Source organism: Tripterygium wilfordii, chromosome 21 (assembly GCF_013401445.1).
Source record: "Tripterygium wilfordii isolate XIE 37 chromosome 21, ASM1340144v1, whole genome shotgun sequence".
NCBI lineage: Eukaryota > Viridiplantae > Streptophyta > Magnoliopsida > Celastrales > Celastraceae > Tripterygium > Tripterygium wilfordii.
This window is the reverse complement of record NC_052252.1, coordinates 13,927,255-13,941,135: the sequence shown is the minus strand read 5'-3', so window position 1 is coordinate 13,941,135 and position 13,881 is coordinate 13,927,255. Positions and strand designations below refer to the sequence as shown.

Here is a 13,881-nt window from a genome sequence, read left to right as displayed (position 1 = left end):
TTGTATATGGAATTCATCATGACTTCAATAAGGAAAAGTTCGGTGAATGGTGATGCTGCATTGATTCAATGGATAAATGTTTGTCTCTTCCAACATTCCGAGGAAGTATCCTTTCTATTTAAAAATGTAAAGAAAAGAAAATATGTCTCTACTATTTTTCTTTTTTCATGAAAATGTGTGTAAAGTATAATTAAATAACTATAATGAGTTCAACTTGGAATAATGTATGTGCCACCGCCTTCAATTTGTCTACAAGGATATAACTTTATCTCCTCGTCCTTCGTCGTAATTGTCGGAGAAGTTGTTCCATTAGTCGTATTTCATCTTTGAACAGACAAAAAGTCTCTTATTAATAATAATTAGCCGATAATTAAGTATGGCTGCCATAATGGCTACCCCTAGCTAATGTGATGTGTTAAATAATGGTTTGTATTATTATCAGTATCTAAAAGCTCTGAGGAAATGAGAGGGGAGTGTAGAGTTACTGTAAGTATGGTTCGCCCGTGCGGTATGGTACAGTATTATTGATGTAGATTGTTATTTTTGTATGAGGATATAATTGTAATTTCGGGTACCTAAATAGCTAGTATATAAGGGTTAAAACCTAACCGAATGTACTACTAGAATTCATATATTGAAGGAGCTCTAGTTTAAGTTGATTTTTGTCTAATATTCTTATTAAATATTTCCTAGTCGGGACTGACTCAATTAGACAATGAGAGTAGGTGAACGTATTCCTATTAGCTCTAATTTCAATGACAATTACTTGAACAAAAAAGTTGGCTCAGAGACTAGAAAATGCCAAGAAAATCCCATTCTCCAATTCTCACTCATTGCAATAACCTTTTTTTAGATTCACAAAAAAAAAAAAGAAGTTAAGCCTAACAGTGGGAGAAGCATTAGTCAATTTGTGAATATATAGAGATAAGTCTCCCACTAAAAGGAAAAAAATAAACCGCACTAGCTAGCTTGTAGGACTTTTTCAGTGGGTGGAATTGGACTTGTGGGTGTGAAGTGTGAACCATCATGGCCATATAAGAACGATGGCTGAAACAAAGCGAAGAAGTAGTGACCATAATGGTCCACTTATGTATGTTACCATTCAACCGTGGTCCAGTCCAATCAGATTAGCCACATTGCAGTTCGGCCCAATAGCCAACATTGCAGAGAGACATTACATATTTACATGACACCCGGACAAGGTAGGTAACTAGGTAAGATCCACAATGGTAAAAAGTAAAGCTTTATAAAAGTTACAATGAAGCAATCCAGATTGATATTATTCATTCAAGAACCAACAATAAAGGCTCAACAACACTAAATGAAGGAATGAACAGATTAACCGTAGTTGAGGCGAAATATGTCATTCTGGACATAAAGGGTTCCTTGTGGTGTTGGGAGCAACTGAAACATCTGCACCAATTTAACATCGGAGATCAATGACTATATGTCACCAAGCATGACCCAAATGGTTTCACATACGAGCGCAAATTATAAATCATGGAAAGTGGGTTTTCATTTACACTATGAATCGTTGAGTAAATGAGAGATGCTAAAAACCTGACTGAATCTGAGCGTATGATCCTCTTCTGGCAACTGGAGGCTGCCACTGACAACGACCAAAATGCCACCAGTGCTGATTGAAGGGTGTGAATCAATGCTGCTGATGACATGTTTGCACTGGGTGAATGGCAACTGATTGAGTTTGGAAGAGATCCCATCAACCCCTTCGATCTTCTGCCCTTCAAATGTCATAAACGAAGTTGGTTGATAGAGAGTGGAGAGGGAAGCTCGATCATTGTCAAAGAGGTGGTAGTAGTAGTCCACAAATGTTTTCCCCAAAACATCCACCCTTTCCCCCATTGTCAATCAATCCTCCCGAGTTCTCTCCTTCTCCATGGTAATATAAGGGAGAGATGTAAATGCTATAATGAGTTGGCCTAAGGAACAAGAAAGGAAAAGCTGGATTGTTCTCCACAATTGATGGTACATGACCATTCTATCCTCGCACATGGTGCGAATCTATCCAAACTTGGCCGGTAATACATATGGAGTAAAGGGTTCCAAAGTAACAACCAAAGCTAGCTAGAGAATCAAAGCCAGTTGCATTTGTACGCAAAGGCAAAGTCGCATAGCCTTTGAAATGGAAAAAAGGTGCAGATGTTGGTGCAACACCACTTAGTTTAGAACCTTTTCAGCCGTCCTAATCCACTTTCTGGCTTTCACCCACTACTGGTAAACAACTCCATAATAGCATTAGCCTGGTTAACTTAACAGCAGTTAAGGCGTCTATGGCATTATAGTAAGAGCAATGTAGATCCCACACCAGGAAAAAAGAAGTGAAGAAAGTCTCTGCAAGTCGAGAGCCAAAAGCAAGGTATATATAGCCTAAGTTAAGGCCTCTATAGCATTATAGTAAAGAGCAATGTAGATCCCACACCAGAAAAAAAGAAATGAAGAAAGTCTCTGCTGGTCGAGAGCCAAAAGCAAGGTATATGTCGTAAGCTTACTTAAATCTCTATATTTAACTTAAGAAAGGCTCTCGAACAATGATATGATCCTCCTAATTTTGCTTTCGGCAAGCAATTTGCCATCTAAGCTAGTAGATCATATATTGTTTGGCAGGATTGCTAATTTGATATCCAATTTGGTGACAATAATCATAAGGTATCATATTGTTTAACCCCCCAGACATAAGAGATCAACGGTCCACCAAAAGGCTCAAATAATGCAGTAGCATTTCAATTACTATCAAACACGGATATAATAATGTTATCAACAGTCAACACTTATGCATAACAAGACCCATATGCTCGTTAAGGCATTAACCTCAGTGGGACAATCATCCACACACATTCGTGCACAAAAGACAGGTCTGATGCATTACCTGTGTAACCAAAATATCATGCAGACATTGGTCATTAGACACAAAATCTAAAAAACTTAGGAGCTTCAGTTTCACCTATGAGGTTGTCATCCAGACATAGCTCATTAGAATCAAAACTTAATAAACAATAGAGATCCCAGTTTTGCCCGAAGGTTATAAACATCCAGAACAAGAACTAGTAGCATGCACCTGAACTTGTAGCATAGCAAGCACGGACAACAAACTCAAAAGGTTGGCAAGCGATGCATGACATGATACAAGGTAAAGCTAAAAGCTGAACAAGACTAGACAAACAAGATCCAAAGCTTCATTTAGAAACAACAATTGAGAATGACTAACAATTGGATCTGTTCATTTTGGAATTCAGTTGGAGTCGAATGTAAATATATTTACTTGACTTCCCATTTCTCTTTTAGAAATGAATGTTTCTTTACAACAACAATATTCAAAAATATTTCACTTCACTCAAAAATATCAAAAACTTCAGAAAGACAAATTTGAAACACACTGACCATGAACTCAGTCTATTGGAACACCGCTATCAATTTCTTTTATTTCATTTGCACTCTAACAAAATGGTTTGCCAAAAACACAATGCTACAGAAAATTCAAAGCAAGGACTCTGTAACTTGAGATTCTAGCTGCATGCCAAAACCATGTTCAAAATTCAACTGAGCCAGCAATAGTCCGAATGAAGATTTTTTTTTTCATATCTTGAAAAAGACTTTAAAAAACGGTTGACAAAACCAAAAGTAAAAGGAATCAACTACATCATTCCAACTCAGGTTTTGAAATAATCAAGTAATTAATTGCGTATACTTTAAGAACTAGGAAGACAATGAGAACTTAGAATATCCTTGAAAAGTCTGAGAATCACCATAAACACAATAATGTTATCAAAATCGCAAAATTTATAAAAATAAAATTGAGAACCAAAAATACATCATTCAAGCAATAAGAGTAGTAACAAGCTAAAGTTCTGCTGTGACTGACTTTTATGTAGCAAAGTTCCACACTGCACACATGAAAAATCAGTTCCAAATAAGTTTAACAGACGAACCACTATAACAAAATGAACACCTCATATTATTTGAGATCTAAATTGCATCCTCACTAGCTTTAATCCAGCACTCCAGCTTGAAGGCTAGAAGCCATGAACCTCACATATATCCCTTCTTCCAATCATCCAAGTACACAACCTTCCCCACTGCCCAAATCGAAATTAAAAGAGATATGATCATTATCATCCACTGTGCTATGACATTTTTCACTGTCACAAACACATGGGTGATTAAAGCCAACACCAAACCCACCACTGTGTACAAGAACCCTACTGCGAATCCCTCAGCACCCAGTTGTGTCCCCGACCCTTGATGGAAGAATATCAGCTCACTTGGATCATTTGGATCCACCAAGAACATGGGCATCTTATGTATTATGTTGTACATCGCACCAGATACACTGAAAAAGTATACACACACAGCGGCTCCACAAAACCAGATCTTAGGATTTTGCAGCAGAGTCTCTCCAGACATGACCTTCTTGGTGAGAAATGGAGCCAAAATCAATAATAGGACGAGGATGAGGACCAATTGGTTCTTTAAGGGTGACGGAGGGCGATGGATGGGCCCGACCATGACCTTGGTCTTAGACTCAACGAATTCAGCCATGGACTCGGCAATTTGCCTTATGTCACCACGGCCCATCCGGTCAGCATCCTTCAAGTTGTTGACATTTGGGCCAACAAGGCCAATGTGGGGGGCGGAGACAACACCAAAGAGGTCAAATGAGGACTGAGATTCAGAAAACTCGATGTCACAAAAGAATACCTTAGAGAGTGTGGAACTGTCATGCTCGTTGTTGGCAATGAAGGAGGAAGCGACGAGGGAGAACTCGTGGCGGAAGTCCTGGAGGTTGAGTTGGAGATTGCCATGGAGGTGGGTAGCGTCAAAGAAGATGATGAGATAGTATGAGCGAGGGGGTTTGGTAGAGGTGAGGAAACGAGAGACGGAAAGGTCATTTAGGTGGATCACACTGTCATCCGACCGGGCCCGCAGAGAGAGGAGCTCCGCTTCGATTTCTGAGTTGGTATTCACAGAGGAAGTGTATAGGGAATGGAAGAGAGAGCAGAATATCATGAAGAAGAGGAGTGTGGATTTCTCCAAGAATCTCGCTTTGATGTGGCAATGGCCAGCGAGCGAGAGACAAGAGTTTCTGTATGAAGGGACTGATTGTGGAGATGAGTTGACTGTTGCTGAGGGGCCTTTTGACACTGCCATAAATTTATTAAGTTATAAATAAGATTTCTAAATTTTAGGCAACCGAAAATAATGATCAGATAGAAACACTATAGGACTGCCAGTATATATATTAACATACGTTGAAAGCTAGTCGCAGTTTGCAACACAAGACTGCAAGTTTTGGCCTGCAGATGGAGCATTGGAAAAGCTGCAAGTTTTGGCATGCAGTGGCCTGCAGTTGCAACTTTGGAAAAGCTGCAAGTTTTGGCCTGCATAGAGATCATTGGAACAGCCAATTTTACAGAAGCATTGAGCCATTTAGCCTTGGGATAGGAGACCCAATGGGAGGAATTAGTGCTTAAATCCAGATAGAAGGCATTTATAAGAGGCTTTTTCTTAAGCCACAAGCAAAATTTGCACTGATCAACATTTCGAGTCTTCTCAAGTAATCGAACCCCCTTCCCCCTCTTCAATTGCCCTTTCTCCAAATAGTTTTTATTGATTGACTCGTATTCAAATAAAGGTGGGAGTAAATTTTCTCCATCATTTCTGATTTCACCCATCACCCTCTTAATCACTTCATCATTTCAGGATTTACATGCCCCACTCAAGTACTGAACTATAAGTACAAACTCTCGGATAGCACCAAAATCCCCACTTTTACTACAACATTATTATCCACTGGCATCGCTGATTTCCAAAATTTCTTAGACTTATGATGTATAGATATCCACAAGGCTAGGCTGAAAATATATCCTAGTCTCCTAGAAAACAATCAAGACTATATCACATTTTGTTTAGAAACGTTTATAAAAAGTTCAAGTGTAGCATGTCCTCCCTGAAAACATAACAGACCAGTATAGCACAAACATCCAAGCTTCAAATTGGAAAGGACTGTGAGACATTCTCGGATGACAACAATCAACTGTCAAATCATTGACTAATGCATCTATCAAATGTGAAAAAAGTCTTTCCGACATTTGAAGCACACTTACAGGGAAATAAGTCCTACGAAGTATGGCTGAATATCCAAACATTCTCACAAGTAAAATTATTAGTTACTTACGTCATGTCAACTTAAAGGTCACATGTTCAAACTTCGGAAACAACCTCTCCGCATATTATGAGGGGAAGGCTGTGTAAATCTTGTCTGTCTCTATCCCCGCCCACTACGAGAGCCTTGTGCACGAGATTTGTTTTAAAAAAGCTTACATCTTGTCAACTTAGGTTTAAGCAAGCAACTAATATATCAAATTGATATTCAGAATTTAACAGGTCAATAAGACCACATACCATCGATCAAAAGTCTAATGTTTAGTCTAAACAAAATCATGGAATCAAAGTCGGGAAATTTTCTAGAATGTCAAGTTTACAGCAAAAATAGAACATCAGTCTAGTAATAAGTAGTAAGAAGCTAAAGTTGTGCTGCGGACAACTCTTTTCATAGAAAAGTTGTATACTGTAAACATGAAAATTTTAGTGCTCAAAAGTTTAGTGAAAGTACCACTATCACAAAATCATCACCTCATAGCGTCCGAGATCAAAATGCCAACCCCACTTAGCTTCAGTTCCAGTTCCAGCTTGAAGGCCAGAAGGCGTGAACACCATATCCCGTCTTCCAATTATCCAAGAACACAACCTTATTCACAGCCCAAAACGAAATTATGAGAGCCACAATCATAATCACCCTCTGTGCTGTAACATTCTTCACTCTCACCAGCACGTGCGTTACCAAGGCCAACATCAAGCCCACCAGAGTGTACAAGAATCCCACGGCGAAACCCTCCGCTCCCAGTTGCATCCCAGAACCTTGATAGAAGAAGATCAGCTTGCTAGGATCATTCCGGTCAACCATGAACATGGGCATCTTCCGAATTATGTTATGCATCGCACCAGATACGCTGAAAAAGTAAACAAATACGGCGCCGCATAGCCAGATCTTGGGCTCGTGCAACAAAGTTTCACCAGATAAGACCTTTTTGACCAGAAACGGCGCCCAAATTAACAAACAGGCGACGATGAAGATAATTTTATTCTTGGAGAGTAATGGAGGACGATGGATGGACCCGACGGTGGCTTTCGTCCTAGATTCGACGAATTCCGCCATGGACTCCGCCATTCGTGCGATATCTCCCTGATCCATCTGGTCAGAGTCCTTCAGGCTTTTGACGTTGGGGCCAACGAGGCGGATGTGGGGGAGGGAGTTGACGCCAAAGAGGGCGTATGAGGACTGGGATTCGCGAAACTCGATGTCGCAGAAGAAGACTTTGGAAAGGGCGGCACTTTCATCGGCGTTGTTGGTGATAAACGAAGAGGAGACAAGGGAGAACTCGCGGCGGAGATCCTGGAGGTGAAGCTCCTGCTTGCTGTGGAGGTGGGAGGCATCAAAGAAGATGAGGAGATAGTATGAGCGAGGGGTTTTTGTGGATGTGAGGAAACGAGAGACGGAGCGGTCGTCTAGGTGGATCACGCCATCCTTGGAACGGGATCGCAAAGAGAGCAGCTCTGCTACAAGTTCTGAGTCGGAATCGGAGGATGCTGTGGTGATGGAGAGGACGATAAAAGATAAGAAGACGAAGAAGAGAAGATGTATGAGGTTCTGAGAGCGTGTCATTTTGATGTGAAGAATTGGCTAGAGAGCGCGAGAGCAGGGTTTCTGTGACTCTCGCTGGGAAGACCGAGGAAGGAGAGAGTGGTTTTGAAGATGACTTGGACTTTAACTCAGCAACCAATCAGATTAGGCCACGTGCCCATAATGCCATATAGATAAGTAGCCTTTTTTTATTGACACTGAATTTCTCAAAATTTTAATCATGAAGTTTAGATTTCAGACATTAGACAACCAATGCAAACTATCATTTGAAGGATCCAAACTCCATAATTCTCGGTATGTATACAGTGAAGCAAGTTTGCACTTTGCACTACAATGGCCGCAAGTCTTGGTCCAATTTTACAAGACAAATGAGTAAAAACAGAAACTACAAGTTCGTTCATGGGAAAAAAAGTCTTAAGGGGAAGTTCTATGGCTTGAATGCTGATATCAAGCGTTTATATGTAGCTTTAGCTGGCTTAAGTCCCAACTTCAACATTTCATCATGAATCTTCATTGCCTTCCTCAGTTTCTTGATGCGACAAAGCCCTCGGATCATAGCTATAAAACTTGAACCATTCACCATTTTTAATTCTTTCATGTAACCAAACACCTTGATGGCATCTTCAACCCTCCTTCCCCTGAATAGACCATCCAGAAATACATTATAAGTTGTTACATCCAAACTGCAGTGCAGTTTTTCAATCTTGTTATGCAATGCAATAGCTTTGTCAATCCGTCTGGTACCGCAGTAGTGCATCATCAAGGAGCAACAACTGAGTGAATCTGGCAATAACCCTTTTTCCAGAATCACATCTAACAGTTCTTCCACATCCCTCCATTTGCGTTTATTACATTGAGAAGTTAAGAACTTTGACAAATCTGAAGCACAAGGACTAATTCCTTTTCTTATGATATCCATCAACAGTTCACAAGCCTCGTCAGGTGGATCCTCTATGCATAGAACATTTGCAAATGCATGATAACTACCACCCTTCACTGTAAATCCCATTTCTGAAATCATGCGATAACTCCCAATCGCTTCCTTAACTCTTCCAGCTTTGGACAATGCCCTTAACATACAACCATAAGTTGCTCCCTGTAGTACAATCTTCTCATCACAAGCTTTATTAAAAAACATATCTGCCCCATAAGTCTTCCCCAAATCACTGAGCTTCTGAATGATTGAATCATATTCAGATAAAGGACTATTAGGAAGCAATTTCTTCTCCATCATTTCACCCATCACTCTCTCAAGCACTTTGTCATTTCCAAATTTACAAGCACCATCAAGTATTGAGCTATGAGTAGCAAATCCAGGGTCAAGTTTTCTTTCACTCATCTCATTCAAGCTATCAAAGGCAGCACCAAAATCCCCACTTTTGCTACAATAGTCAATAACAAGACTATACATAATAGAATTATAAATACCCAAGTCCAACAATCTAGCAATCTTTTCAATTTTTCCATTTCTATAAAGAATCTGCGCAAGCAGTGACCATGTAGACCTGTCAGGCATAACCTCATCTCGAACCATGGCACCATAGAAACACCAAGCCAATCTAATCTCACTTCCTCTTTGCAAACAATCAAGTAGTGCATTATAGGCACGAACTGAAATGGTACAGCCATGAACTCTCATCTTCTTATATACCTCTAAACTCTCCAAGAACAAACCTTTATGTGAATAACCCTCGATAAGAAAACTTAAATCATCAAATTGAGAATCTCTGCCTTTATCACATACTTGAATCATTGTCTCAACAACAAGCGATGCAGGATGGTCCTGGATTAACGAATCCAACGTGGGTCTCACGGATTGGATGAGACCCGACCCGGCTGCAATCCTGATGACTGTGCACTGGAACTTGAGGTCTGGCTTGAACCCAAGATTTGTTCTGGCCCAGCTGAAGAAGCGTAAACATATATGGGGGCTTTTTTGAGTTTTCGTTACGATTTTCAGGAGGAGGGAAGGTGTCAATTTGGAGGAGAGATTGAGGTTTTGAAGGAGTGGGATCCAATTGTGCCTTTGTAAGAGGATTGATGTGATTTGGGAAATCAGTTGGTTTTCCTTGACGTGGTTCCTCCACTGGACTGAAGAACTTGTTGCTGTAGAGTATGTTCTGATGAGAAGATGAATTTTGTGAAGAAGCATTTGAGCTCACGGAGATGGCTGCTATCATCTTCAACATTGTCGAAGAGGCTGCGAAGAAATTTGGGTAATGACGCAAATTTCCAGTTCAAAGTCAGACGAGGAAAACATGGTAAACGAAGTCGTTTCATGATTTCCTCTAATCCCGGGATTGGGCAACAAGGTTTTTTCCTTATATGGGCTTGGGCTGAATTGAAACCCATTACTAATGAACAATATGATCTTCTGGCTTCTGCAACATCTAACTGGCCCCGTTCGGCAGTTTGTTATGATTTGGGCTAGTTTATTAGAAATATAGCCTAGCCCATGAAAATAGTGAGTTGTAAGATTGGGCTCGAAGTCTTTTGCCCTTTCTGGGCTTGAGTTTGGCTCAGTTTATCAACAAAAACAGGGAGGCAGCTCATCAGCTCTTTTCGCGACCGACAATCCGACATCATGAGCACGTGAGTGATGCCTGTATCCATGTGACTCAAGAAGGCATGCATTATTGCATTAAGAGATATATAATAATCAATCTAAATTGATTTTACAAACAATTATTTATTTGTGAATTCTAAATTTGAAATTCAAAATCAGAATAATCATTTTATCAGAGTTCCTATGTTTGACTATATTGATCAAGTATTTAAGTTCCTAATGTAGGATTACAAGCAACAAGCTTAATGTCCACGTGGACAGGCTGGGCATATATATGACCTCCTTTTAAATTGCAGGCTAACGTTGTTGATTCTCTTGGTTCTGGAGAGTAGCATGTTGGTCATGTTTATTACAGATAAAGCAGTAAGCTCTGCTTTTGGGATCATTCACTGTTTCCCAGTAAACTTTTTTATTCAATATGTAATTAGTAGTGTAAACACCCAAAAGATTTTACCTTTAAAAAAAGTTAAAGTAATCTTGATTCTTTAAATTTTAATCTTTATTATTAACTTTCATTACAGTTTATATAAACAATAAGTTTTTTTTTTTTTTTTAATCTTTATATTATGATATATAACCCAACAAAATGCTTCGACCGGCAAATCCAGTTGTCAATACCAAGAACTTTCTGATTATTGAAAGACCAGTCAAAATCATACACACAACATATGGACCCCATCTCCTTCCAAAAGCCATTGGAGGGCAGCCTGGCTCTCACAAGTCTCACCTCCACATTCTCAATTTACATTCTCTCAGGCATTATTTTATCATATTCCCAAAATACCCATCAATGTTTTACTGTATGATTACATGATTTATATCCCCACTTGACATAAATTTTGACAAAATATAATGAACATTGATTTTGTCTTTCTTGGGTATTACTTGAATGCTTAAATCTTTCTTTGGGTTAAACTTAAGAGGGTAGATTCATATAAGATGATTGCAAAATTAATAAGAAAAGGATATAAAATTGGTGTCCAGCTATGCCCTTCTATTAATAATCTACCTCTCAACTTGCTGATCATTTAATGCCCATCACCTTCTCGGAGATCCATGTCTGCCTTCATCATCACAAGACCATTGACAAGATGGAGAGATGGGTTTCTCCAATGGGGACTCTTTTCTTCATTGCAGCTCTAATTGCTGTTTCTTGTTCTTCAAGTGGAGCAGCAGACTCCAAGACATCTTTTGAGGATAACTTCAGCATCATGTGGTCTGAAAACCATTTCAAAACCTCTGAAGATGGACAGATCTGGTATCTCTCGTTGGACAATGACACAGGTATACACCAACTCAAGAGTCGATCTTGTAAGTTCTTGTTCTTCTGTGAACTTGCATACTGATTTTCATTTGGCCGTTAATTGTTAAATCAGGTTGTGGATTCCAGACTAAACAGAGATATAGATTTGGGTGGTTCAGTATGAAGCTGAAGTTAGTGGGAGGTGACTCTGCTGGTGTTGTGACAGCATACTATGTATGTTCATCAAGTGTTTGATATTTTGTCTCTGTGAACTTTCTAAGCGCTATTTGATTTTCAATTGTAAGAATGGCTGAAGTATGAGATTAATTGTTGCAGATGTGCACAGAAAATGGGGCAGGTCCAGAGAGGGATGAGCTGGATTTTGAGTTCTTGGGGAACAGAACAGGACAACCATACCTGATCCAGACCAATGTGTACAAGAATGGTACTGGAAACAGAGAGATGAGGCACAGTCTTTGGTTTGACCCCACTGAGGACTTCCACTCATATTCAATCCTCTGGAATGACCACCAGATTGTGTATGCCCATTCCTCTCTAGCACTCTCATCAATGTTAAGAATCTCAATCTCATTGAATTTGTGAACTGAATTTTCAAGTGATTGTGGAAATTAAACAGGTTTTTTGTGGATAGAGTGCCAATAAGGGTATTCAAAAACAATGGTGAAGCAAACAATTTCTTCCCCAATGAGAAGCCCATGTACTTGTTCTCAAGCATTTGGAATGCTGATGATTGGGCCACAAGAGGAGGGCTTGAGAAGACTGACTGGAAGAAGGCCCCATTTGTGTCTTCTTACAAGGAGTTTAGTGTTGAGGGGTGTCAATGGGAGGATCCATACCCTGCATGTGTATCAACAACTACTAAGAATTGGTGGGATCAGTATGATGCTTGGCATCTATCGGAAGCTCAGAAGATGGACTATGCTTGGGTTCAGAGAAACCTGGTGATTTATGACTATTGCAAGGACAATGAGCGATTCCCAACATTGCCAAATGAGTGTTCACTGAGCCCATGGGCTTGAAGGCTCATGATTTAAAAAAGAAAAGAAAAAAAAAAAAACTAGTCTCTCATGACGAAATGTTTTTCTTATAGATTTGAGATGAGTGTATAAGTTGTTTTATATTTTAAACTTTTTTACTACGTTAATAATTGTATTTTGTTATTGGGTATCTATTGAATTTGTTCGTTATTTATCCTCGTAACCAACAAATAAGTCCATGAGGACATCTTAAATGTTATCTTAAAATGGATAACAAAAATAACCAACTAGAGGTAGTTCAGTTGATAATCGACTAGGTGAGATATATGTGTGCCCAAAGTTCGATTTCAATCGCAAACAAATTTCTCAGTGGCATTTCAAAAAATAAAAAAATAGATAACAAACATGATAGATTGTTACAAACAATAGATACTTGTAAGAGTAATTCTCTATTTCTAGAAACTCACCTCAGAATCTCTAAACATAAAATAATCTATTAAGAGACTATGATGCGAGTGCTAGCCTTATACATTGTAGAATTGATAACACCATATGTAAGTAACCAATCCGAACGCGACACGTGGCAAATGTAAAACATCTTGAAGGCATTCATACTTGAAAACTAACTAGAGTCCATTATAAGGTCCAGTTCAAAGCGTAGGACTATCTCGCCCCTGAGAAGATATTCTCAGACCAAGATAATCATCTCGGCTCCACATAATTACCATCTTTAACACATAATTCATGACATGATCATGTCTACCTTAGCATCGAGGGAAGACATCATCTCACCATTGGGATGAGCATTACCTCATTGCTGAGATATCTTATACCCTAACGTGTTAGCAGGTCATTCACCCGCAATAAGACTTCTATTGTAAGAAGGAGAGCATACAGAATACGTCTCATGAATCAAATAAGAAACAGGAGTTCGACTCCTAATCGAAGAAAGACCACTCCATCATTATAAAAAGGTACTTTCCACAATGTAAATATTCATTCACAACTTTGCATACTTTCATATTAAGAGCATTGTTTTTTCAAGTACTTAGTATTTGCTTTCTTGCTTTCTGACTTACAGCACTAGCATTAGTGTCTTTTAATCGATTCTCTATATTACCTCTTCAAACATCACTTTTTGAGAATTTACCGTTTCTCTATTTAACAATCACTGCATCAGTATCTCTATTATAATCTCTACTTCATTAAAATACTAATTTTTCTTTCTTTATTGATTTTATATTATTTAAGAGAGGAATGAGATGCATGAGAGATGAGAGAGAAGATACAAAAATATTATTTTAATAGTTTAGAATACAATAGTGATTATCTACTTATAGTCTTGTAGATAATC

At 39.0% G+C, this 13,881-nt stretch overlaps 5 protein-coding genes across 5 annotated transcripts; 1 reads left to right on the top strand and 4 right to left on the bottom strand.

The window, feature by feature from the left end:
• Positions 1-1,070: 1,070 nt before the first annotated feature.
• On the bottom strand, positions 1,071-1,900 carry LOC119989414 (nuclear transport factor 2B). Its single transcript, XM_038834920.1, has 2 exons — positions 1,561-1,900; positions 1,071-1,413 (listed from the first exon to the last, which is right to left on the bottom strand). The coding sequence occupies exons 1-2, from the start codon at positions 1,861-1,863 to the stop codon at positions 1,339-1,341; spliced, it is 378 nt and encodes a 125-aa protein (XP_038690848.1). The 5' UTR covers positions 1,864-1,900; the 3' UTR covers positions 1,071-1,338.
• Positions 1,901-2,135: 235 nt separating this feature from the next.
• LOC119989411 (probable dolichyl-diphosphooligosaccharide--protein glycosyltransferase subunit 3B) lies at positions 2,136-6,388 on the bottom strand. Its single transcript, XM_038834912.1, has 2 exons — positions 5,267-6,388; positions 2,136-5,159 (listed from the first exon to the last, which is right to left on the bottom strand). The coding sequence occupies exons 1-2, from the start codon at positions 5,688-5,690 to the stop codon at positions 4,048-4,050; spliced, it is 1,536 nt and encodes a 511-aa protein (XP_038690840.1). The 5' UTR covers positions 5,691-6,388; the 3' UTR covers positions 2,136-4,047.
• A 52-nt stretch (positions 6,389-6,440) lies between these two features.
• LOC119989412 (probable dolichyl-diphosphooligosaccharide--protein glycosyltransferase subunit 3B) lies at positions 6,441-7,895 on the bottom strand. Its single transcript, XM_038834913.1, has one exon. It carries the CDS (start codon positions 7,739-7,741, stop codon positions 6,692-6,694), a length of 1,050 nt encoding a protein of 349 aa, XP_038690841.1. The 5' UTR covers positions 7,742-7,895; the 3' UTR covers positions 6,441-6,691.
• Positions 7,896-7,963: 68 nt separating this feature from the next.
• LOC119989408 (pentatricopeptide repeat-containing protein At4g21170) lies at positions 7,964-10,242 on the bottom strand. Its single transcript, XM_038834910.1, has one exon. The coding sequence runs from the start codon at positions 9,870-9,872 to the stop codon at positions 8,148-8,150; it is 1,725 nt and encodes a 574-aa protein (XP_038690838.1). The 5' UTR covers positions 9,873-10,242; the 3' UTR covers positions 7,964-8,147.
• A 1,011-nt stretch (positions 10,243-11,253) lies between these two features.
• On the top strand, positions 11,254-12,739 carry LOC119988353 (probable xyloglucan endotransglucosylase/hydrolase protein 8). Its single transcript, XM_038833355.1, has 4 exons — positions 11,254-11,570; positions 11,663-11,763; positions 11,866-12,068; positions 12,167-12,739. Exons 1-4 carry the CDS (start codon positions 11,318-11,320, stop codon positions 12,567-12,569), a joined length of 960 nt encoding a protein of 319 aa, XP_038689283.1. The 5' UTR covers positions 11,254-11,317; the 3' UTR covers positions 12,570-12,739.
• The last annotated feature ends 1,142 nt before the right edge of the window (positions 12,740-13,881 follow it).